This window comes from Filicampus tigris, chromosome 18, assembly GCF_054856515.1.
Source record: "Filicampus tigris isolate MCC_2025a chromosome 18, RoL_Ftig_1.0, whole genome shotgun sequence".
Taxonomy (NCBI): domain Eukaryota; kingdom Metazoa; phylum Chordata; class Actinopteri; order Syngnathiformes; family Syngnathidae; genus Filicampus; species Filicampus tigris.
The window spans coordinates 4,650,943-4,670,896 of record NC_141234.1 but is presented as its reverse complement, the minus strand read 5'-3'; the positions used below and the strand labels follow the sequence as shown (position 1 = coordinate 4,670,896).

Here is a 19,954-nt window from a genome sequence, read left to right as displayed (position 1 = left end):
AAATCGATTTTCGATTAATCGTTGTATCCCTACAAGGCAGCTTTATTTATTTGCCGCCTTTCAGACCCAAGGGAACGCAATGTGCTTCACATAGTTGAAATACAACATTTAATGTCAAAATACAACATACAAGACAAAAGAAGACAAAAATGAGTTTACTAAAATGACTAAAAGAATTTACAGTGCAGGAATTTTATTTTGGAAAATTTGATTATAGAAATGCTCTAAAAGGCTTTAATCATACATGAGGGGTGGGGGGAAGCATTGATTTTAACCTGAGTTTAAAAGCATTTACAGTTGGGGCTAACTTCAGTTCTGTTGGCAGCATAACAGCTAAATGCTGATGCACCATGTTTGCTTTAAACTCTGGGCTGTGCTAATTGGCAGGAGTCTGCTGACCTCAGAACCCTATTGGGTTTATATTCCATCAGCATGTCTTTAATGTATTTAGAACCTAAGCCATTGGGTGATTTATAGAACAGTAGCAGAATTTTACATTTATTCTACAGCTGACTGGTAGCCAGTGTAAGGTCGTCAGGACTGGAGTGATATATTCTGATCTCTTTGTCCTTTAAAGCTGACTTATGCCCTCTATCTTTCAGAATGGGCGGTATGGTTCAAGCAGCGCCCCTAGTGGCTGCCGGGAGAGCGAGCGGCCTCAAGGTCTTGGCCACGCAGAGGATGCCGCGGAACACGAGCACATGAAAGCCGTGCTGAGAACGAGCCTAAGCTGCGGTGGCGACAAGGACGGAGGCGGCGTACCGGGCCTGCGGACGCGCACTCGATCGCGACCAGGACGGGGAGGTGAGGGCGACTGCGTGAGGTCGGACGAATTGAATAGAATTTGGACATTTCAATTGGAGAACGCGTTTCTGCAGGCGGAAGCATGCGGGCTCGGACCCCGGCTGTAGAAGACGCTCAGGTGTGCGGAGACGACGCCGCGGATGAAATCATGGAGCGCATCGTGAGGTCCGCCACTCAGGCTCCAGGAAGTAGACCGCAACCGCGCGAGAGAAGGAGGTCGAGGGCCAACCGGAAATCATGTAAGAACCATGTGCATCAAGACAGAAATTATTTCGCCACTACCAGATTACAAGAAGTTTGTTACATGTTCTATCGCAGTGAAAGGCATACAGTTATGAAAAAATGACTCCAGTAAGACACTATATAAATAAAATTGTGTTGTATTGTATTGTCACTATACTAGTGCGCTGAATTGTCTTACGTGCTATTACACGGACAATTCAGTACACTAGTAGGTTCTTGAAAAAAAAGGCTAAAACATCTTTCCATACATGGCATGTTTTTTCTCTCCTTTCAGTGAGGCGGACCCTGAAGAATGGTTTGACCCCAGAAGAAGCGCTGGCGTTGGGTTTAACCGATTCCGGCGAGCCGCAGGTGTAATCCACGCCCCTCGGGCGGTCTGTCCTCGTCGCCGTCTGCAACGTGGTCGCTGTCCGCCAGCCCGCCGGCTGCCTTTGCTACACAACCGTTTTCGTTGCACCACCAGAAGCTCCGGGTTTCTTTCAGCTGCTAACCTTGCCGGATGTGTCTGAGTGACGACGTCAGTGTTGTTTTTCGTTTTTGTTTGTTTGAGCGCTGCACAAAGACAATCCTCCTGAGAGTGTGGTGAAGAAAGGAGGTGTCGTGTCAAGGAGGAAAAGCAATGCTGCCATTAGCGATAATTGGAACAACTGTTATTTAAGTCACCGTTACTCCTATTTAAGCTGTGAACTTACGACCCAAAGATGAACTGATCACTTCTACCCAGTTCCAAAGTACCTTAAGACATCAAAAATAAACACAAGAAAAGAAAACTTGAAATGATACATTTGTATAAGTACAAACGGTTGCTTGCGGCAACGAAAGGTCTTCAATTGGCTGTGTGCCTTTCTACCAAAAAAAAAAAAAAAAAAAGGGACAACGCTGTATTGCTTTACTGACCTGCTTCTGTTATCCATTCAGTTCCTCAATGTTGCTGACAATTAACTTTTCTGTTTGGGAAAAAATGTTCTCAGTATTTATGTGAAAGCCTCACTCTCATTTTGTAAGCTTTTTGCACTTTACTAAGTCACTCTTACAGTAAAGGAGTTTTTTTTTTTTTTTTGAGGAATTGTTTGTAAAGTGTAAAAAGACAAGATTGTTTTTTTTTGGTTTTTTTTACAATTATTAAAGTATTTGAAAGACATGCAGCAAAGACTGCATATGACATGTACATGCCCTGTTACATCGGTGTTAGTAGTGTGCATGTGTAGTGCAGTTCAAGTTGTGTTTATATCTGTAGAAAGTTGTATTATAGTTGGAGCAAAACAAACAGAAGAGACTAATCTGTAATATATGATAAAATACAAATGAGAACTGTAGATCTGGTCGTATAGAGGGAAGTATTATTTTTATGGCGGTACTCCTCGCTACCTGTGCTTTCAAAGCGTGTTTTGTTTTTTTTGTTGTTTTTTTTGTTTTACTATGTTATCAAGATGAAGGAAATGAAGGCCCTGCACAACCTGGGAAACATCACCACATAAAAGACCATGAAGTCCAATTGTCACACTTGAAATGCTGTTTGTACATGAATAAAAATAAAATTAAAATAAAAAACTGTGGGTGGGGCGCGTTGGCATGTAATTAAATTGTTATTGTTATTGTTATGTGCCATTTTGACTTTATGAAGGACATTTTTCAAAAGTACTTTAATTTGCTCATCTCATTATGATACAGTGCACAGCTTCTACACCAACCACAATGAAATTTAAAATGTCTTGTGTGAGTAGAAGGTTTGAATTCTAAAAATCTGGCGTGATTTAAAAGTTGTCAGTGCATCAAATCGAACCAAACCCAATTGTTCTGCTTTAAAATGTAACCCACAATTGAAATGTATCACACAGGGGTTTCGGGGACACCCCATGCATCAAGATACATATTCAATCGTCTGAACGTTATCAATTTTACCACACTTACCAGCAGGTGGCGGCAATGCACCTAAAAAAAAAAAATCCCAACAACCATTGAATCCTTGTGTGCTAGTAACATTTTTGTCCACCAGGGGTCAGAATCTTATCTAACGGTGTTATACTGGCAAATAAATAAACATTGAGGAAGAAGTGGATCTTATCAAGGCCATAAATAAGCGTACGTGTCCAGTTGCTCCCCTGCTTGTTGGAAGAGAAGTCCGCCATGGCCGAGAACATGACTCTGTTTTGGGGCTCCGGCTCAGCTCCGTGCTGGAGGGTGATGATAGCCCTGGAGGAGAAGAAGCTGCAAGGGTACAAGCAAAAGCTGCTCTCCTTCGAAAAGATGGAACACAAGTCACCGGAAGTTTTGGCTATAAACCCCAGAGGACAGGTAAGAAACGGGCATGCTGTGATTTGGTGCGAATGTAATTTGAGGAATGTTCAGTATCCAACGAGCAGCTCATCAATTCCACGCCCCGCCCCCGCAGGTTGTTTATATGCGTAAACATGCTTAATAAATTGTTTTAGCTTCCATCTTTCAAACATGGAGACAACGTCTTGAATGAGTCGTACGCAGCCTGTTTTTACCTGGAGGTGAGTTTAAAGAACACACCAACGTCGGTATATCGTTTAATGACGCGTGTTTTTTTTTTTAACGCGTGCTTTGTTGACTTGTTTCTGCAGAGCCAGTTTAAGAGTCAGGGGACCAAGCTAATCCCAGACGGCCCCACCGAACAAGCCCTCATGTACCAGCGCATGTTTGAGGGACTCGCCTTTTATGACAAACTTGGTAATTTATTAAACAAGAAGGCTGCACTGTTTTCATCTTTATTAGTATTTGTGACCTGCTTTAATCTCTCACACTTAACAACAGATGTGCAATAATTTCCCTCAGCCTTAAATGAACTCACAGTGATGACACAACACAGTTGGAAAGCTTCCCTATGGATTTAATTAGTCCGTTATTTGTTAGCAAAGCTGCTTGTTGTTCCACCTTGTTTTTAGGTGCCGTTATCTACTATGAGTATTACGTGCCCGAAGGTGAGAGGCACGCTTCCGCCATGAAGAGAAACTGCCAAACCCTTACCACGGAGCTGCAGTTGTGGGAGGGTTACCTGCAAAAGGTGGGAATACACAATACTGCACTTAAAAAATAATATGACTTTGATTGTCTCCGTCAAAACATGCTTCATCTCGCCTGTCTTTGCAGGGGGGATCCCACCTGGTCGGAACTTCCTTCACATTGGCTGATGTGATTGTATTCCCAACTGTTGCCAATCTTTTCAGATTCGGGTGAGTTGGGTGACACACAAACATTGACCAAATGAACTCTCAGACTAGATCCCCTTAATCTCCATGGTCAGCGGCGCTTACCTCCATTTCTTGAAATCAAAATCATGTCATTCATTTGCTCCATTTATTGCCCCCCCCCCCCCCTTCTTGATATTTTCAGCTTGACAGCTGAGCGTTACCCAAAATTGGCTGCGTACTACGCTCTGCTGAAGGATCGAGCCAGCATTAAAGCCAGCTGGCCTCCTCACTGGCTGGAGAACCCCAAGGGAGAAGACACACTCAAAGACATTTAATGCTCACTTCACCAGCATCTGCAAGCCTGTCACATGCTTCTAAAAAAAAAAAAAAAAAGCTTGCTCTATTAGAATGACATTCAAATGTTATTTCTGTTGGCTCAAAGGGAAATAGTAATGATCTTCCAGTAATATTTCAATCAAAGGCATTTTTGTTGGAGTCTTAACTAAAAAAAATAAAATTAAGCACTTTAAATGAATCACCTTGCTTTTATTTTATGCAAGTCACCTCTGCATCTATGACCATACAAAAAGGTATATGACGTCATCTACCAACCACGCCCAGTGCGTGCTACAACAGGTTTTTGTTAACCGTCATGATGACTTGTTGATTTTTATCCCAAATGTTGCCACGTGCATGACCTAATATTTTATGTTGTGCTGCTTGCATCCCCAACGCGTTGAAATTGGCCGCTAAAGGGCTTGCATAATGAATAAGTACTGTAACCTGATCCACCTTGTACAGTAGATACCAGATCAGGTTAAGCCATAATGGGTGAAGTTGATACGAGGCGCATGAAAGGTTTGCAATGTACCATGAAACAAAACGCATCACATGATGAGCAATACTCTTTAGTGCTTAGATTACATTGTCTTTTGTGGAGGTGCGGAGGGCAAAGATTGTATGCAATCCAACAACAGGTGTGCAAAGAAATTGGTATGCTGCAGTCTTTATGAAGGTTTGTTTTTGTTTTGTTTTGTTTTTTTAAGACATGCACGCGCTTGGTATACCTGCAGCGCGGCCATGCAAGAAAAAAAGTGCTTAGTCATCCTGACGTTTCATGAAAATCCACGACTTGCAACTGCAATACAGACATAATGATCGTCAATAGCGTGTAATATAAGCAATGGGTGCAAGGCCAATTAAGTGTTTTTTTTTTTTTAAATGTTTAAACATCGCGACAGGAAAAAAAAAAAAAAAGCATCAAAGAGTAAGCATAACAGTTGAAAATAATTCACTCAAGCGCATTAGGCTGACTAAAGCCAGAGGTTTAAGGTGCATTTAAATTCAAATGTTAACGTGTGCGCGCACTAATGTGCGAATTTTCAATCCAATATCAGCCGAGTGGGCGTGACTGTGACAATTGATGGACGGACTCACCTCACCAAACCCAGTGCGTCCCACATCCGCGCTTGTTATATAAACACGCCACACCACAATCCAACTCACTCCCCTGCTCCACAGTTTTGACGCGCGTTGTAGATTTGAGACCATCCTCGCTGCAAATCCAACCATGGCCAAGGAGATGACACTGTACTGGGGCATGGGCTCTCCTCCGTGCTGGAGGGTGATGATCACCCTGGAGGAGAAAGAGCTACAAGGCTACAACAGCAGACTTCTCTCCTTTGAAAAGCAGGAGCACAAGTCGAAGGAGGTGCTCGACATTAACCCCAGGGGGCAAGTAAGTTCGCTTGCAATGAGAAATAAAAATGCAATGATGCGTGTTATGTAACTCATGTCGACTATTTTCTTGCTCAAGCTGCCTACCTTCAAACATGGGGAAACAGTCGTCAATGAGTCCTATGCTGCCTGCATATATCTGGAGGTAAGGCCAGAGGTGGAAAAATTCACACAGCTCTATTCTATTTTTTTTTTTTTTTAAATGCCCTCAAACCCTTGCAATAAAATGTAATGGAAATTACTGCTTGAGCATGCTAAAGTGGAAGTGCAGTTACGTGTGGGGAAAAAAAAGTCTAATAAAAGTATAAGTAGTTATTCAACTCCCTTACCTAAGTAAAAGTGCACTCAGAAATCATTTAACTTGATTAGAACTTTTAAGTACATTGGTTACAATTTTTTTTTCCATTGAGGACGTACAAAAATTAGGTTTTGCAGTTAATTATTTATATTATCAATTTTGATAACGATGTGCACAAGATAGTCTCCCTCTTTTATTTATTTTATAGTGAACAGAAGACAATGCTTTTAAAACCTCTTAAAAATATCCCTGTGAATTTTTGAAGACGCACAAGATAAAAACACATTCACCAGCCGATAACATCAAACAGTTGACATAAATGGCGCCATGGGTGGGGGCCGTCTTTTCTCTGTTGTGTCATTGTTGTCACGCATGCTGCCTCTGTATTTACTGCCCTAACGTCTCTGTATTTATTTTACAAGGTTGAAAAAAGTAACTGAAACTGTCCTCAGATGAACTTGAGCACACATTCCAAAGAGTGGGGAGTGTTCTCAACAATGCCCGTGGCAGCCAACACTGGCCATTAAAAAAAGAAAATGCTGATTTTGTTTTACTTTGTTTTACATGGAACAGAATAAATTCAAGGAGCAAGGAACCAAGCTGATCCCAGCCTGCCCTAACGAACAGGCCTTGATGTACCAGCGCTTGTTCGAGGCCATCGCACTTGGCCAGAAGCTCGGTATGAAAATAATCAAGACTCATTTTGCAGTTTTCTGTCCTTCCCTTTGTTACATCTTGTGATTTAACACTTGATCACCTTTGTTTTGAAGTTCAAAGCTCTTGGCGTCAGCACATGCTCTTCTTTGCCACAATGAGGAAAGCTCATTACAAGCAGGCAACCCCGAGAGATTTGGGTTGTTCGAAACACATCATGCGCTCGTGACAAACCTTTAACAGGGAGCCAGTGAAGTATAATGTTAATCCAAGCAAGAATCACATGTTAGGTAGTGAACCAAATCATAAGATGAGGTATTTGGCCCACTTTAGGAATTTTTCGCTTTGTATTATACTGCCCCCTGGTGGCCGAGAAGCACACACCACTGAATTGAAGCAAAGAAATGCATTCATAATTTTTTACAATCTATATAACAATGTTATAGCTGTATGTTTTTATAATTGACAATTAGAGTGCTATTTTTTTCATTTAAAAAATACGTTACAATTTTTTTATCTGGTTGGGGGGTGCGGCTGGAATGAATTCATGACATTTCTAGTCAGTCAAAAAATAAAGTTTGCCATTGGCGACGGTTGAAAACATTAAAATAAAATGCAGAAATGAGTGTCCGCACCCTCACAAGAACTCACCACTCTGGTTTGATCTGATATCGAAAAGTATTTTTTTACTTTTTGCAGGCGATGTCATCTATTACGATTGGATGGTTCCAAAAGAGGAGAGGCACGCGAGTGCAAAGGAGAGGAACAAAAAGGCTGTGGGGCTCGAGCTCAGCCTGTGGGAGGGATACTTGAAGGTAAAAGATGAGCATAAAATATATATTCTTGACCCTTGAGGACCCTTTGCATCATCTGGGTGTTGAATTTATTCCATAATCCCTCTTTGCTGTTTTGCAGCGGATGGGACCTTTCCTGGCAGGAAAGACGTTTTCCATGGCTGATGTAGTCGTTTTTCCAAACATTGCCTATGCCTTCCACTTTGGGTAAGTGCGTCAAAGACGTAATCTTACAAAATGGAGTCGTGGCGGTCGACGCAAATATGAAAACGGCACTTTTCTATTCATATTCCAGGTTGTGTGCTGAGCGTTTCCCTAAACTGGGTCAATATTACAATATGATGATGGAGCGGCCCAGCATAAAAAAAACATGGCCTTCTAACTGGAATGAAAAGAAAGAACTTTTAAAAGACATCGAAAAAACAACTACAAAGTAGTTTCCACATTGCTTAGACCTGTGCTGCCTGAAAAACATGTTACTCAACAAGTTTTTTAACTTGAAGCGGCAGCTTTTGTGAACCTGAAAGTCAATAAAAGATCACTTTCAAATACAAGTGCAATAAGTTATTGGTGTCTTTCAAGGTTAATCGAGGGTACTCAACAGTTGAAAGCCCTGGAGTATTGGAGTATTGACACATGGTTAGACACTACACCAGTTAAATAGAACAGTATAGAGAACAGCGGCGTTACCAGAGGGGGAGCAGGGTGGGCAGTGCCCACCCACGGACACACTCTGCCCACCCAAAGAAAACTGGATGTAGTTCTGATGAATGGGAGATCAAAATCAAAATCAAATCAACTTTTATTTGTTTAGCCTAAATCACAACAACAGTTTATCTCAATTAAGGAGAAAACAAAACAGGTTTTAAGGTGCAGTAGCCCTACACTGGATTTCGCCCTACTTGAGCATTGTAGCACTTTTTTGCCCACCCACACCTGGCATCCTGGTAACACCACTGATAGAGAATATAAAACATATTCTCACAGCCAAACAAATGGTATGGGCTGCACATTGGCAATAGGTGTCAGCACTAAAAGTCCCCTGTAGTGATTTCACTTTTTTTTTTTGGGATGACTTTTACCAGAGATTGGAATGCCCACTTTTGGGGCGTCACAACCTATCGGCACGCCAGAGCATTGTCTGGCGTTGTGCTCCGCTCATCCACTCTGTACCTACTTCTCTCATGACAGGTAGTCAAATAACAAGTTAATTGTTATTCCCTCTTGCTGATTACACACCAAACACAGCTTTTATTCACTATATCTGTGCAGCAATAACCTCACCTGTCAACTTCTGCCTCTGTCACCAAGACAACTTCCAGGACTCCGCTTACCGTTCGTCCGTATCGTTTATCAATCAATCAATCAATCACATTTTATTTATATAGCACTTTTCATACATAAAAATGCAACTCAAAGTGCTTTAAAACATTCAAAGCAAAACATAGAATTATCTTCAATCAAAAGAAAAGATAAATTATTTAAAAGTTGTTGAAAGCCAAACTAAAAAGGTGTGTCTTGAGCTTCCTCTTAAAAATATCAACAGTCTCTGCAGACCTGACATCCTCTGGCAGGCTATTCCAAAGGTGAGGACCAAAATGGCTGAATGCAGCCTCGCCATGCATTTTGGTCCTCACCCTTGGAATAAATAAAAGGCCGGCGCCAGAGGACCTCAGGATCCGCGAGGGCTGGTATGATAAAAGCAAATCAGATAAATAAGATGGCCCAAGACCATTAACACATTTATAAACTAATAAAAGTACTTTAAAATCGATCCTGAAACACACAGGGAGCCAATGCAGCAATTTCAAAACTGGCGTAATGTGCTCCCGCCCTCTGGTTCTCGTCAGCACCCGAGCGGCTGAATTCTGCAGTAGTTGCAGTGGTGAAATGCTCTTTTTCGGGAGGCCAGAGAGCAGGGCATTACAGTAATCTAAACGACAGGAAATAAAGGCATGCATCAGCACTTCCGTGTTAGCCTGAGAGAGAAACGGGCGGACTCTGGCGATATTCTTAAGGTGATAAAAACCAATCTTGGTTACATTTTTAATATGAGGAATAAAACTGAGCTCAGAGTCAAAAATGACGCCAAGGTTCTTCACACAGTGTGAGGGATTAAAAATGTGTAGTTTTGGTAAAAGCTTCTCTCTCTGACCTTCGGGACCGATAACTAAGACCTCAGTCTTGTCCTCATTGAGCTGTAGGAAATTATCTGCCATCCATGACTTGATATCTAAAATGCAATTTAAAAGGGTATCAATGGGTCCTGTGTCATCAGGAGACACGGCAATATACAGCTGCGTGTCATCAGCATAGCTGTGAAAGCTGATGCCGTGTCCCCTGATGACATCCCCGAGGGGAAGCATATAAAGATTAAAAAGTAAGGGGCCTAAAATCGAACCTTGAGGAACCCCACATTTAATTTCATGAGTTTTAGAGGAACAAGTATCCATACTTACAAAGAAATATCGGTCTGTGAGATAGGAATAAAACCAGTCAAAAACAGTACCAGAGATGCCCACTAGATTTTTAAGTCTATTTAATAAAATTTGGTGATCTACTGTATCAAAAGCAGCGCTTAGATCCAGTAGCACCAAGACTGTGAGTTTTCTCACGTCTGCAGTGCACCTAATATCATTTAAGATCCTTAAAAGAGCAGTCTCCGTACTGTGGTTCATCCTAAAACCAGATTGATATTTCTCCAAAATATTATTTGTATTTAAAAAATGATTCAACTGGATGAAAACCAGTTTTTCTAAAATCTTACTTAAAAACGGTAAGTTGGATACGGGTCTGTAGTTATTAAAAACGCTCGGGTCAGAACCGCTCTTCTTCAGAAGGGGCTTCACCACCGCCGTTTTAAAGGCAGCTGGGAAGACGCCTGTCTGAAGAGAGCAATTGACTATATTTAAAATTTGTTCTTCAAAAAATCCATAAAATGTCTTAAAAAGAAATGTGGGAATTGGATCCAAAAGGCAGGTTGTTGGGTTTACCTGGGAGAAAACTCGAACAAGTGTCCTTGCATCAACCAGGGCAAAACTTTCCAGTGTTTCCTCATGTAAATATGATTGTCCGGGTTTATTAAAACTTGTGTTTTGACGGGCTAAAAGACTGGATCTTATGTCATCGATTTTACTTCTGAAGTGGTCTGCAAAGTCCTCACAGAGAGCATCTGTTGGTCTCTGTGGGGACTTATTAAAATCAGAACTAGTTAAAAGTTCAAAGGTGGAGAAGAGAACCCTGGGGTTGTTTTTATTGACTGTAATGAGGTTTGAGAAATAGGAAGATCTTGCCAGTTTTACTGTTTTATTGTAAGATTTCAGTTGTTCGCATAAAATTTCATAGTGTACTGTAAGTTTACTTTTTCTCCACCTCCTCTCTGCACTCCTGCATTTTCTCTTTGATATTTTGATAGCATTGTTTCTCCACGGGGGTACAGTCTTTGTTTTTGTTGTTTTAATTAAAAGTGGAGCTACTGAATCTAATGATGATTTAAGATGTAGGTTAAAATTGTCAACAATAAGATCACAGGGTGCAGGTAAAATGTCAGCAGGAGTGTTTTTTAAGATCTCGATAAAATTTGCTGCCACCTCAGAAGATAGGTAGCGTTTCTTCACTGTTCTGACCGGGACTGCTAGATGGTTAAAACTGGCGATGTTAAAATAGACACAGTAGTGGTCTGACACTGCCAAGTCAACAACAGAGGACACACCAGCAGACAAGCCATAGGTTATAACCAAATCCAGGGTGTGTCCTCTGTTGTGAGTTGGCTGCAAGACGTGCTGTTTAAAATCCAAGCAGTTTAAAAGGTTTGAAAAATCTCTGGATAGTGGGTCCGAGATGTTGTCCATGTGTATATTAAAATCGCCAGTTATTAATATTCTGTTATAACTGGAATATAAAATGGATAAGAATTCTGAAAATTCTGTAATAAAAGAAGTGGAATGATGGGGAGGTCTATAGACGGTAATGCAGAGAATAGGGGGACTGCTAAAAACAAAGGCATGGTGTTCAAACGATAAATAGCTGCTAAAAATGATCTCCTTTGATAAAAGAGTATTAATAAAAATTGATGCAGTCCCGCCTCCTCTTTTGCCATCCCTTGTAGAAAATAAAAAGTTAAAATTCGGTGGGCAAGCCTCGTTGAGAGCAACTGGAGCATCTGTACCAAGCCATGTCTCAGACAAAAGTATACCATGTAAATTATTGTCTAAAATCAGGTCGTTTATGATAAAAGTTTTGTTTAAAAGGGAGCGCACATTCAGCACGGCCAGATTAATTATTGTGCTGGACGTGCGCTCATGGTGGTACGAATGAGCAGTATTAACATATACTAGATTACCACTGTTAAAACCACGTTGTTTGTGTGTGCAAGGGAAGCGTCTGCCGGTGATGGTTTCAATGGGAAAATTGTCCGATAGTGGTAATGATAATGAGGGCCTGCAGGGGGAGCTAGTGAGGGTGGTGGTACTGTGAGCAGCTGGTATTGGCCTGTAAGTGATGGTAGTGACATTGTCATTGCAGCGTTTATGAGTAGAAGAAGAAATATGATTGGTAAACAAGAGTCAGCTGGGAGTGGAATTGGTTACGACATGGTGGATGTTAGCGGCTAAAATCTTGCTACCAAGAGAGTTCGGATGAACACCATCCGGCTGGTAAAAAGACGGGCGATTCCAGAATAGGTTAAAGTTGTCAATAAAAGCAAAGTCAAGGTGGCCACAAGTGCGTAGGAGCCACGTGTTCAAGCTTAAAAGGCGGCTGAAGCGCTCGGCTCCGCGAGACAATGCCGGCAAAATGCCACTCACCCAGACCGAGAGATCGCAGGTTCTTAACAAGGCAAAGAGGGCGTGAAAGTCTCTCTTCGTCTGCTCAGACTGTCGGCGTATTGTCTCGTTTGTCCCAACGTGAACGATGAGCCGGGTAATGGATGATGGCAGAGAGTCAAGAACACCCGGCAGGATGTTAACTATGTCCATGACTTTCGCTCCGGGAAAACAGCGGGTGACGCAGCCGGGATAGTGAGTACGTCTAATGGTGCTGTCGCCAATTATAACGGTGGTCGGTGGGTGACGTGAGGAGGGAACGCCAAGGGACTCACCACCGGCGGAAGATTCACGACCCCACTGTCCAGGATGGCTCCGCCGAGGCCGAGTGAAGACGGTGGATGACACCGATGAGTGTCGCCGATGATGCTGGTGATGACGACCACCCTTGTACCGGGACACCGCGTCCCGGAGCAGCCCGACGCGTGAGTGGACGGCCGTGTCACCGGCGGACCCGCCCAACATGGGGTTCCCGGCCGAGGTCGTCGCCGTGGGTGGCGGGGAATCCGAGGGAGCCCCTGGGAGCACAGCCCCAGCGTCGGACGCAGCAGTCGGTGTCTCCGACTGCTGTAGTGCAGTGATGGGAACAGGAGACTCACTCGCCAGGGCGGCGAACCGATTCCCCAGGACCAGTTGGGGGCGGTGGGGTTGCTCCCCGGCCCTCCGGCCGCGGGACACCACCTTGACCCAGGTGTCACTCTGCAACGGTGTCGAGCAGGATGGCCCCGGGCAGGCAATTGGATCCCACTTCGCCGTGTCCGAGAGGCCAGCCGCCTCAGCCGTCATTGTCGCCGACAGGATTTCACGAGCGCGCCTTCTCATGACCACCGCGGAGAGTTCGGGGAAACGGGTCGCGAAGCAAGAGATGACCGATTCCTTCTCATGGAGCTCCTCTGAGAGACGACGAATATCCCTTCTTAGGTCAGAGATTGTCTTATTTGCCTTCTCCAGCAGGCCATTGTGTTCGTCGCTGTCGTCTGAAGGCATTTTAATACACTAGCTCCAAGCTAGCCCCAAGCTAGCCCGTTTCCGTCTCACGCTAGCTGTATGCTAGTCCGCGAGATCAAGCGACCCAGAGATTAACAAAAATTTAAATAAATAAAAAATAAGATAAAAATAGTCTCCAAAAATTAAAAAGAGTAAAAACGCAACGCGCAGGTGAGGTAGATTCGAAGGCGAAAGTGCAGAAGTGCAATCGATACCATCCACGTCCAAACTCTGACGTGGCAGGAGAAACGCAAACGGAAGTGACGTCGCTGTGATCAATGTTTATTTTCCTGAATTTGTGAGGATAAACGGTTTGGAATCTCTATGACATTGGAATCTCTATGACATTGACATATCCACGAGTTCTTTCCAACAGGGGTCGCTGCTATCTCAAGCGTGTCGTCGCCATGCCGGCTCCTCCCAAAGTTACCAAACCAGCCAATGTGGTGTCTGGGTTTACCAAGAGGAACTGAATTTAGACAATTATCATACTTGATTCATCTTTCTTGACTAATACGTCACATGCATATAAATTGTCGTTTTTGAGTTATAGGCTGCGGCCTCCGTGCTCCCCTCCCCCGTGGGAACCTCCTCCTATCTGATAAGGGGGAAAAAAAAGACCCGTTCAAAGATATCAAAAACACAAGCTAAGCTTTTCTACGGCGTAGCGTTCACCTTTATAAGACCCCTCTTCACGTTGCATGTCAATGCCATCTTGCACTGTCGGTAAAATGTGTTACTCCTGTTGTTTTCTGTACTTTTAGCGGCAGCTTTTGTTATCTGAAAGTCAACAAAAGCTCACTTTCAAATCCAAGTGCACTCACTTGTTGCTCTCTTTCAAGGTCATTGGAGCAGTTGAAAGACTGATTAAGTTTTGAGGTATAATCAGATAATACATCAGTTAGATAGAAACATCATGTCCAACAGCCAAACAAATATTAGGAACCCTAATTCACACTTTTTTTATGTCTATTGAAGCACAATGACTTAGAGGTTGACACTAACTGAACACAATCATCCCAACAACGACAGATGGATCTATTTATGTGTTATTGCATTGATATTTATGTTAGACTTCTCTCTGAATTATTTTAAGGTTTGCTTAAGTCTGCTTCAACTCCATAATGGCCAAGAACAGCAGTGAGTGTAGATGATAAACCCAGATGCAATTTCTCTTGTGTTTTAGTTGTGGAGTTTTAATATTTTGACCTTCTTTTTTTTTTTTTTTAAATACCGCCAGCAAGTTGAGATTGATTGCCTTGGCAGAATATTTGAGCGCGGCTCTGTTATCTCAGGCAATGTTGTTTTAATTGATTTTTCCTTAGTCTGCAATCATTATGCAACCGCGTGTTAGCCAATCACAGAACAGGTCAACTCCACTCTGCAAAGAGATCATGAGGTATAAATGAGGCAACTGCAAAACAGACACTTGCACTGTGGTCTCACCGAGACAATGGAAGCTCTTTTCATCGTAATAAGCATCCTTTCTATTAGTAGCCTCTCCTTAAGCCAAGGTAAAACCATGCAATTATACATTTTCATATGGTTTTTCATGTATATGTGCACTGTTTGTTTTCCCTCATTTCTTTAGAATGTCAAAGAGAACTGTTGGAGAATATTGACTTTCTTGGAACGGACATAAAATTTGAGTACTCTCCTGATGTGCAGCACTGTCAGCATTTGTGCACACAACACCCGTCTTGTCTCTTTTTTACATTTGTACGCGCTGACTGGATCCGTGATGACAGGTGGGAATACAAGTTTAAAAGCAAATATTCTACTGAATGTAAAAATATAAGTATTCACTGAATGAAGGATATTGGGCTTCAGGATGAACTGCTCTTTAACCTGTACAAGGTACTGTTGGTCAATTGTTAGGTGTCGTCTTAATCTGGTGATGTCAAAATGTGAACAGCATAATGAAGAGGTATTATTGAAGCAGGAATTTGATTTGTCCATTCATGGCTCCAACACCTGCTTTCAATTTTGTCATTCTACTCCCTGTTAGAGAACAACAACTTGTGCAACAAGTACTGAACGCTGAACAATTGGTCATGCATTCAAAAGTTGACCCGTTAAGGTTAAGTTAGGTTCATCCTTAAGTTTCACCCAAAAAGTCCAATATCCTGATTTTTTGTAAGTCGTGTAATAATAATTCCTGGACCTCACTGCAGGCACTTCTATTGTTACCTAAAGTCTACGCCCTCTGGACTGCCTGAAGTTCAGACCCCCCTCCTTGGTGTCACCTCCGGGTATTCTCTCAAACCCTGTGGCCCAAGCCCACGTACGCAACCTCCCTCCCACACTAATTTTACACCAAATGTGGCCAATTTCTAAGTATGCTTACACTTTTTTTAAACTGTCTTTCCTGTCTACAAGAGCCTTGTCTGTCTCCCGTGTACCCGAACGTGGACTTTTATGGGGCAGACTATCGGACCCTCTTCACAGGCGACTACGAGGAGTGTCAGCGAGTGTGCACTGAAGACCCCTTTTGCAAGTTCTTTACATTCATCAATGGCGTCTTCACACCTGAGAAAATGAGGTAAATAAACAAAATTACACGGGGAGGAGGTCAGTAGATCGCTCGCTTTCTTCAAGCTTGAACCAAAGCCCTGAATTTGTACATCTTCGAGCAAATTATGACAAGCAGTAGATAATGAATTGCCTCTTGTGTCACCGATATCCTGGTGCAACATTTCATGAAATCTTGTAAAAACAGTAATAGACTATCATGTGGTACTCATTGGATGACATTAAATGATGGGGTCGTAAATAGTATTTATTTTTATTTATAGTATTTATTCTGGGGCCGGGCGGGATAATACCATTCCTTTCCTTATAGGTATTGTAGGAGCCAATTTCTATGTATTCTGTTTGACTTAAAGTTCTCATTTGTTCTGTGTAATAATTTCAGTTTAGTGTGCTCTCTCTAGAGGTGAGGAGGTCCTTTACCTTTAAAATGAGGTACCTGAACTAGCAGCAGGGGTTTTTTTTGGCTGGGAAGCACATAGTCTTTAGACCTTAACTTGGTTTGACTTGACAATTGGCTTAATTTGGAACACGATTGGAATTGTTTGACACGTGCCTGTTTTGTTTATTTTCAACTCAAGTTATAGGAATATATTTTGTATTCTAATTTCATTACTCATCTGGACAATCATCTTTTCAAGCATCTGAAATAATTTACCCAGGAAAACTCAAGAGCGCTACATAAATGGGATTAAAATCTTGTAGTCAATACAGGTATAAATGCCACCTGAAATTCAGCTGGCCTTTACCAAGGACCTTAAACGTAAAAAGGACACCTGGTGTGGTGTCTGGCTTCTCGCACAGTGTCCAATTTAGTCAGCCCTCTGACACAGGTAAGAGGAAAAAAAGCCACGGTAATTTTGTGTAAATTTGCATGTTCTTGACCATTCCACATTGTCCTGTTCCAGCATGTTCCCCAAAGTTTTTCCCAAGCACCAGCATCACGGGGAGCACCGTTGAGTCACAATCTGCCGGCACACCAGAGCATTGTCTGGCGTTGTGCTCCGCTCATCCACTTTGTACCGATTTCTCTTTCGAGAGGTAGTCAAATCACAAGTTTATCTTTATTCCCATTTACTGATTGTACAAAAAACATGGGGATTATTCGATGTATCTGTGCAGCAATTCCTTCACCTGTCATCTGAAAAACAATCCCAATAACCTAGTGATGAAAGCCCAAGACGGTGTAATATCTGGGATAGCAACGCACTTCTGTCAACAAGATACCAGTGAGTGTTATTAATAATCTTTAATAGCTCTCAAAAACTCAGCGTGCAGCTTTGCTTGAGTAGCAGCTAGGCTAGTTCGGTGGTGTAGGCTAGTACTTAAGGTTGTATATCAACAACTGTCTGATATAATGTAGTTAGCTCGCTAAGGTATCAGCTAGCATTAGCATCCAGTTTACCTTGGAAAGTTGTGAACTTGCAGTGACAGTCAGTGGAATCAAGAACCATTTTCTAACCTTAAAACAAATGTATTGTATAATCACGTAAAGTAGTTTGTGGTTACCGGTATTTATCTACAATTTCCATTGAAATTCAGCTATTTCTTGATCACTATGTTATACCGTGCCAACAGACTGGGCAAAAAGAGCACTCGAGGACGTCGATTTCCAAGGTTCGGATATCCGCTTCGAGCTGATGGACGACGCAGAGACGTGCCAGAAGACGTGTACTATTGATCAAAATTGTCAGTTCTACACTTACGTCAATGACAACTTCCAGGACTCTGCTTACTGGTACAGTATTATGATACTTGAACCATCTGTCTCTATGACCTTGATACATGTACGGTTTCTTTCCGACAGGCGTCGCTGCTATCTCAAGCGTGTCACCACCATGCCAGCTCCTCCCAAAATTAACAAACTGGCCAACGTGGTGTCTGGGTTCACCAAGAGGAACTGCATTTAAACTATTATCATCCTGACTAATGCGTCACATGCATCTAAATTTTTCATTTTTAGAACAAAGGAAATGTTTCAAAATTACAATCTTTGATGTCTAATTCCCCCCCCCACCCCTTAATCTCTGGTGAGGAAAAAACTGTTTATAGAGTTTGCATGTTCTCATGCTTGTGTGGGTTTTCAGTCATTGTACTTCTTGGACACATAAGTTGTCAATCAGCTGAAGTAGCACTCTTGGGCTGTGCTCTCTTTTGGCAGCAGAGGTTGCTCAACTCAAATAAACAACACTGGTTTCTGCTTTTATTTCGGGACTTTTGGGACTTTCAAATGGCTCTGAAAAACAAAAAGTCAATTTTTTAATTCAGCATCCTAGTCTTCTGATGTATTTTTATCATCAGTGTTACTTTGCAATGATCATCTTTTTAATCAGCAAATATATGCATCAAAACTTCAGGCCATAAAAGGAACACAGTGGTGCTAAAATTGCACCAGGTTTCAAATGATGAGATTTTTAGTTAAATGTGTACAGGGGAAAATGTTAGATTTTAAATCTGGTAAGATCACTGACTAAAAGATGAAATGACACTTTAAAAAAAAAAAAGTTTATTCCTATGGAAAACTATAAATCTCTTGGCGCTTTTGATTATTTATGCAAGCACAAACAAACACGCACACAGTGGAGAGTTCAACTGTAAATAGTAAGCATGTGACTGGCTAAGTTTATTTTCACACAATAGCAAAAATGTTCTCTATTTCAGATATGTTTTTTTTTAACTGCTCTGGTGCCTTGCATTTTAAGTTGTTCTCACAGACACGCCCGACACACACTCACTCGCACACACACAAATTATTGCTGCGTCTTCCCGGCTCCCCTCCCCCGTGGGAACCTCCGTGCAGTGTGACTGTGGTCGTGCTCTCTGGAAGCTGTGGTGGTGACTCTGGCTCCTCCAGTCAGAACACTGCCAGTTGGACTGTGTGTGCGTGTGTGTATGTGTGCGCAAGAGACCGTGCCATGTGTGCGTACTCGCGTCCTCCACAAACATTCCGCCGCAATCCCATCCGTGCAACCGCCGGCCGACCTTGCACGAGAGCCGTGCCGCCACAGCGGTTCAGTCCTGACGCCAGCCCCCAAGACTCACACAACACACACACACGCACACGCATGGCTCCGCATAAACAAAGGCACACAAACACAGGGCAACAAGCGCGCAGCGTTGGCCTGCCAGCACACTGGCTCGGATAAACAAAGTGCACGTTGCAGAACACACACATTTTTGGACCGCAGACCACAGACATCGTATCCTGGAGTAGATCAAAGCATTCTCCGGCAAGCACACAAGTCCCTCTCATCCCCTCGCGACTGTTTTGATGAGGCACGACACAATTACGCTTGTCGACTTGAGAGACGACCCAAGCACCATCCATCACTGTTCTCGCCGACCCCTGTGGGATTCACACTCTTTCTCTCATCTCGCTGTGGCTTTGTCATCTTCCCGCCGCACATGCTTCGCAAACGCGGCCTTTGAGATCTTCTTCATTGTTTTCTCCCCACGGCTTCTCTGCCTCATCCTCTCTGTCTTGCCCATTGTTGAGGAGACAGCGGCGTAGACAACAGGGGGAGAAGACAGCTGTCTGGTAGACCACAGGATAGGGGAAAAAAAACTGTGGCATCTCCGAAACATTGTCTGCTCCCTTGAGATATTGACTGTCCTTTGCGGATTCGAATGAGGCCGTTCCCTATAGATAGCTATGTGTCATACATACAAGCGATTTCTTTGTACACAACTATGAGGGAGATATATAGCTAACATGGAGCTAACAGTATTTGTGGCAATAGCTGGTCTTGCATTTGGTACCTGGGCCTTCAGTGGGGACTTACCACCAGACTCCGAATACCACCACTATCACGTCACCATTGTAGAAACCAAATCTACACTCCAAGTTGACTGTAAACAGTTTTGCTGATGTCATTGAGGGCCTTCCAACCAACCCTGTAAATATGATTTCAATCTGATTGGCTGAAGAAA

General features: G+C 42.7%; 4 protein-coding genes across 7 annotated transcripts in view; all 4 read left to right on the top strand.

The window, feature by feature from the left end:
- The window catches only part of fhod3a (formin homology 2 domain containing 3a), a 41,641-nt gene extending 39,031 nt beyond the window's left edge, over nt 1–2,610 (top strand). For all 4 annotated transcript variants that reach the window (XM_086014489.1, XM_086014488.1, XM_086014487.1 and 1 more), the window contains 3 exons: nt 603–804; nt 879–1,043; nt 1,322–2,610. In XM_086014489.1, coding sequence (XP_085870615.1) covers nt 603–804; nt 879–1,043; nt 1,322–1,404 — 450 coding nt within the window. In that variant the 3' untranslated portion in view covers nt 1,405–2,610. The remainder of the gene's footprint in view (nt 1–602; nt 805–878; nt 1,044–1,321) is intronic.
- A 483-nt stretch (nt 2,611–3,093) lies between these two features.
- Nucleotides 3,094–4,737, top strand: LOC147132076 (glutathione S-transferase A-like). Its single transcript, XM_086013556.1, has 6 exons — nt 3,094–3,342; nt 3,480–3,545; nt 3,636–3,741; nt 3,957–4,075; nt 4,162–4,244; nt 4,405–4,737. Exons 1-6 carry the CDS (start codon nt 3,175–3,177, stop codon nt 4,535–4,537), a joined length of 675 nt encoding a protein of 224 aa, XP_085869682.1. The 5' UTR covers nt 3,094–3,174; the 3' UTR covers nt 4,538–4,737.
- Nucleotides 4,738–5,692: 955 nt separating this feature from the next.
- LOC147132075 (glutathione S-transferase A-like) lies at nt 5,693–8,239 on the top strand. The gene is made up of 6 exons (XM_086013555.1): nt 5,693–5,940; nt 6,019–6,084; nt 6,811–6,916; nt 7,591–7,706; nt 7,807–7,892; nt 7,981–8,239. The coding sequence occupies exons 1-6, from the start codon at nt 5,773–5,775 to the stop codon at nt 8,120–8,122; spliced, it is 684 nt and encodes a 227-aa protein (XP_085869681.1). The 5' UTR covers nt 5,693–5,772; the 3' UTR covers nt 8,123–8,239.
- Nucleotides 8,240–14,885: 6,646 nt separating this feature from the next.
- On the top strand, nt 14,886–18,230 carry LOC147132074 (coagulation factor XI-like). The gene is made up of 9 exons (XM_086013554.1): nt 14,886–15,009; nt 15,087–15,243; nt 15,670–15,779; nt 15,875–16,037; nt 16,730–16,857; nt 16,933–17,065; nt 17,147–17,253; nt 17,603–17,762; nt 17,832–18,230. The coding sequence occupies exons 1-9, from the start codon at nt 14,901–14,903 to the stop codon at nt 17,932–17,934; spliced, it is 1,170 nt and encodes a 389-aa protein (XP_085869680.1). The 5' UTR covers nt 14,886–14,900; the 3' UTR covers nt 17,935–18,230.
- The last annotated feature ends 1,724 nt before the right edge of the window (nt 18,231–19,954 follow it).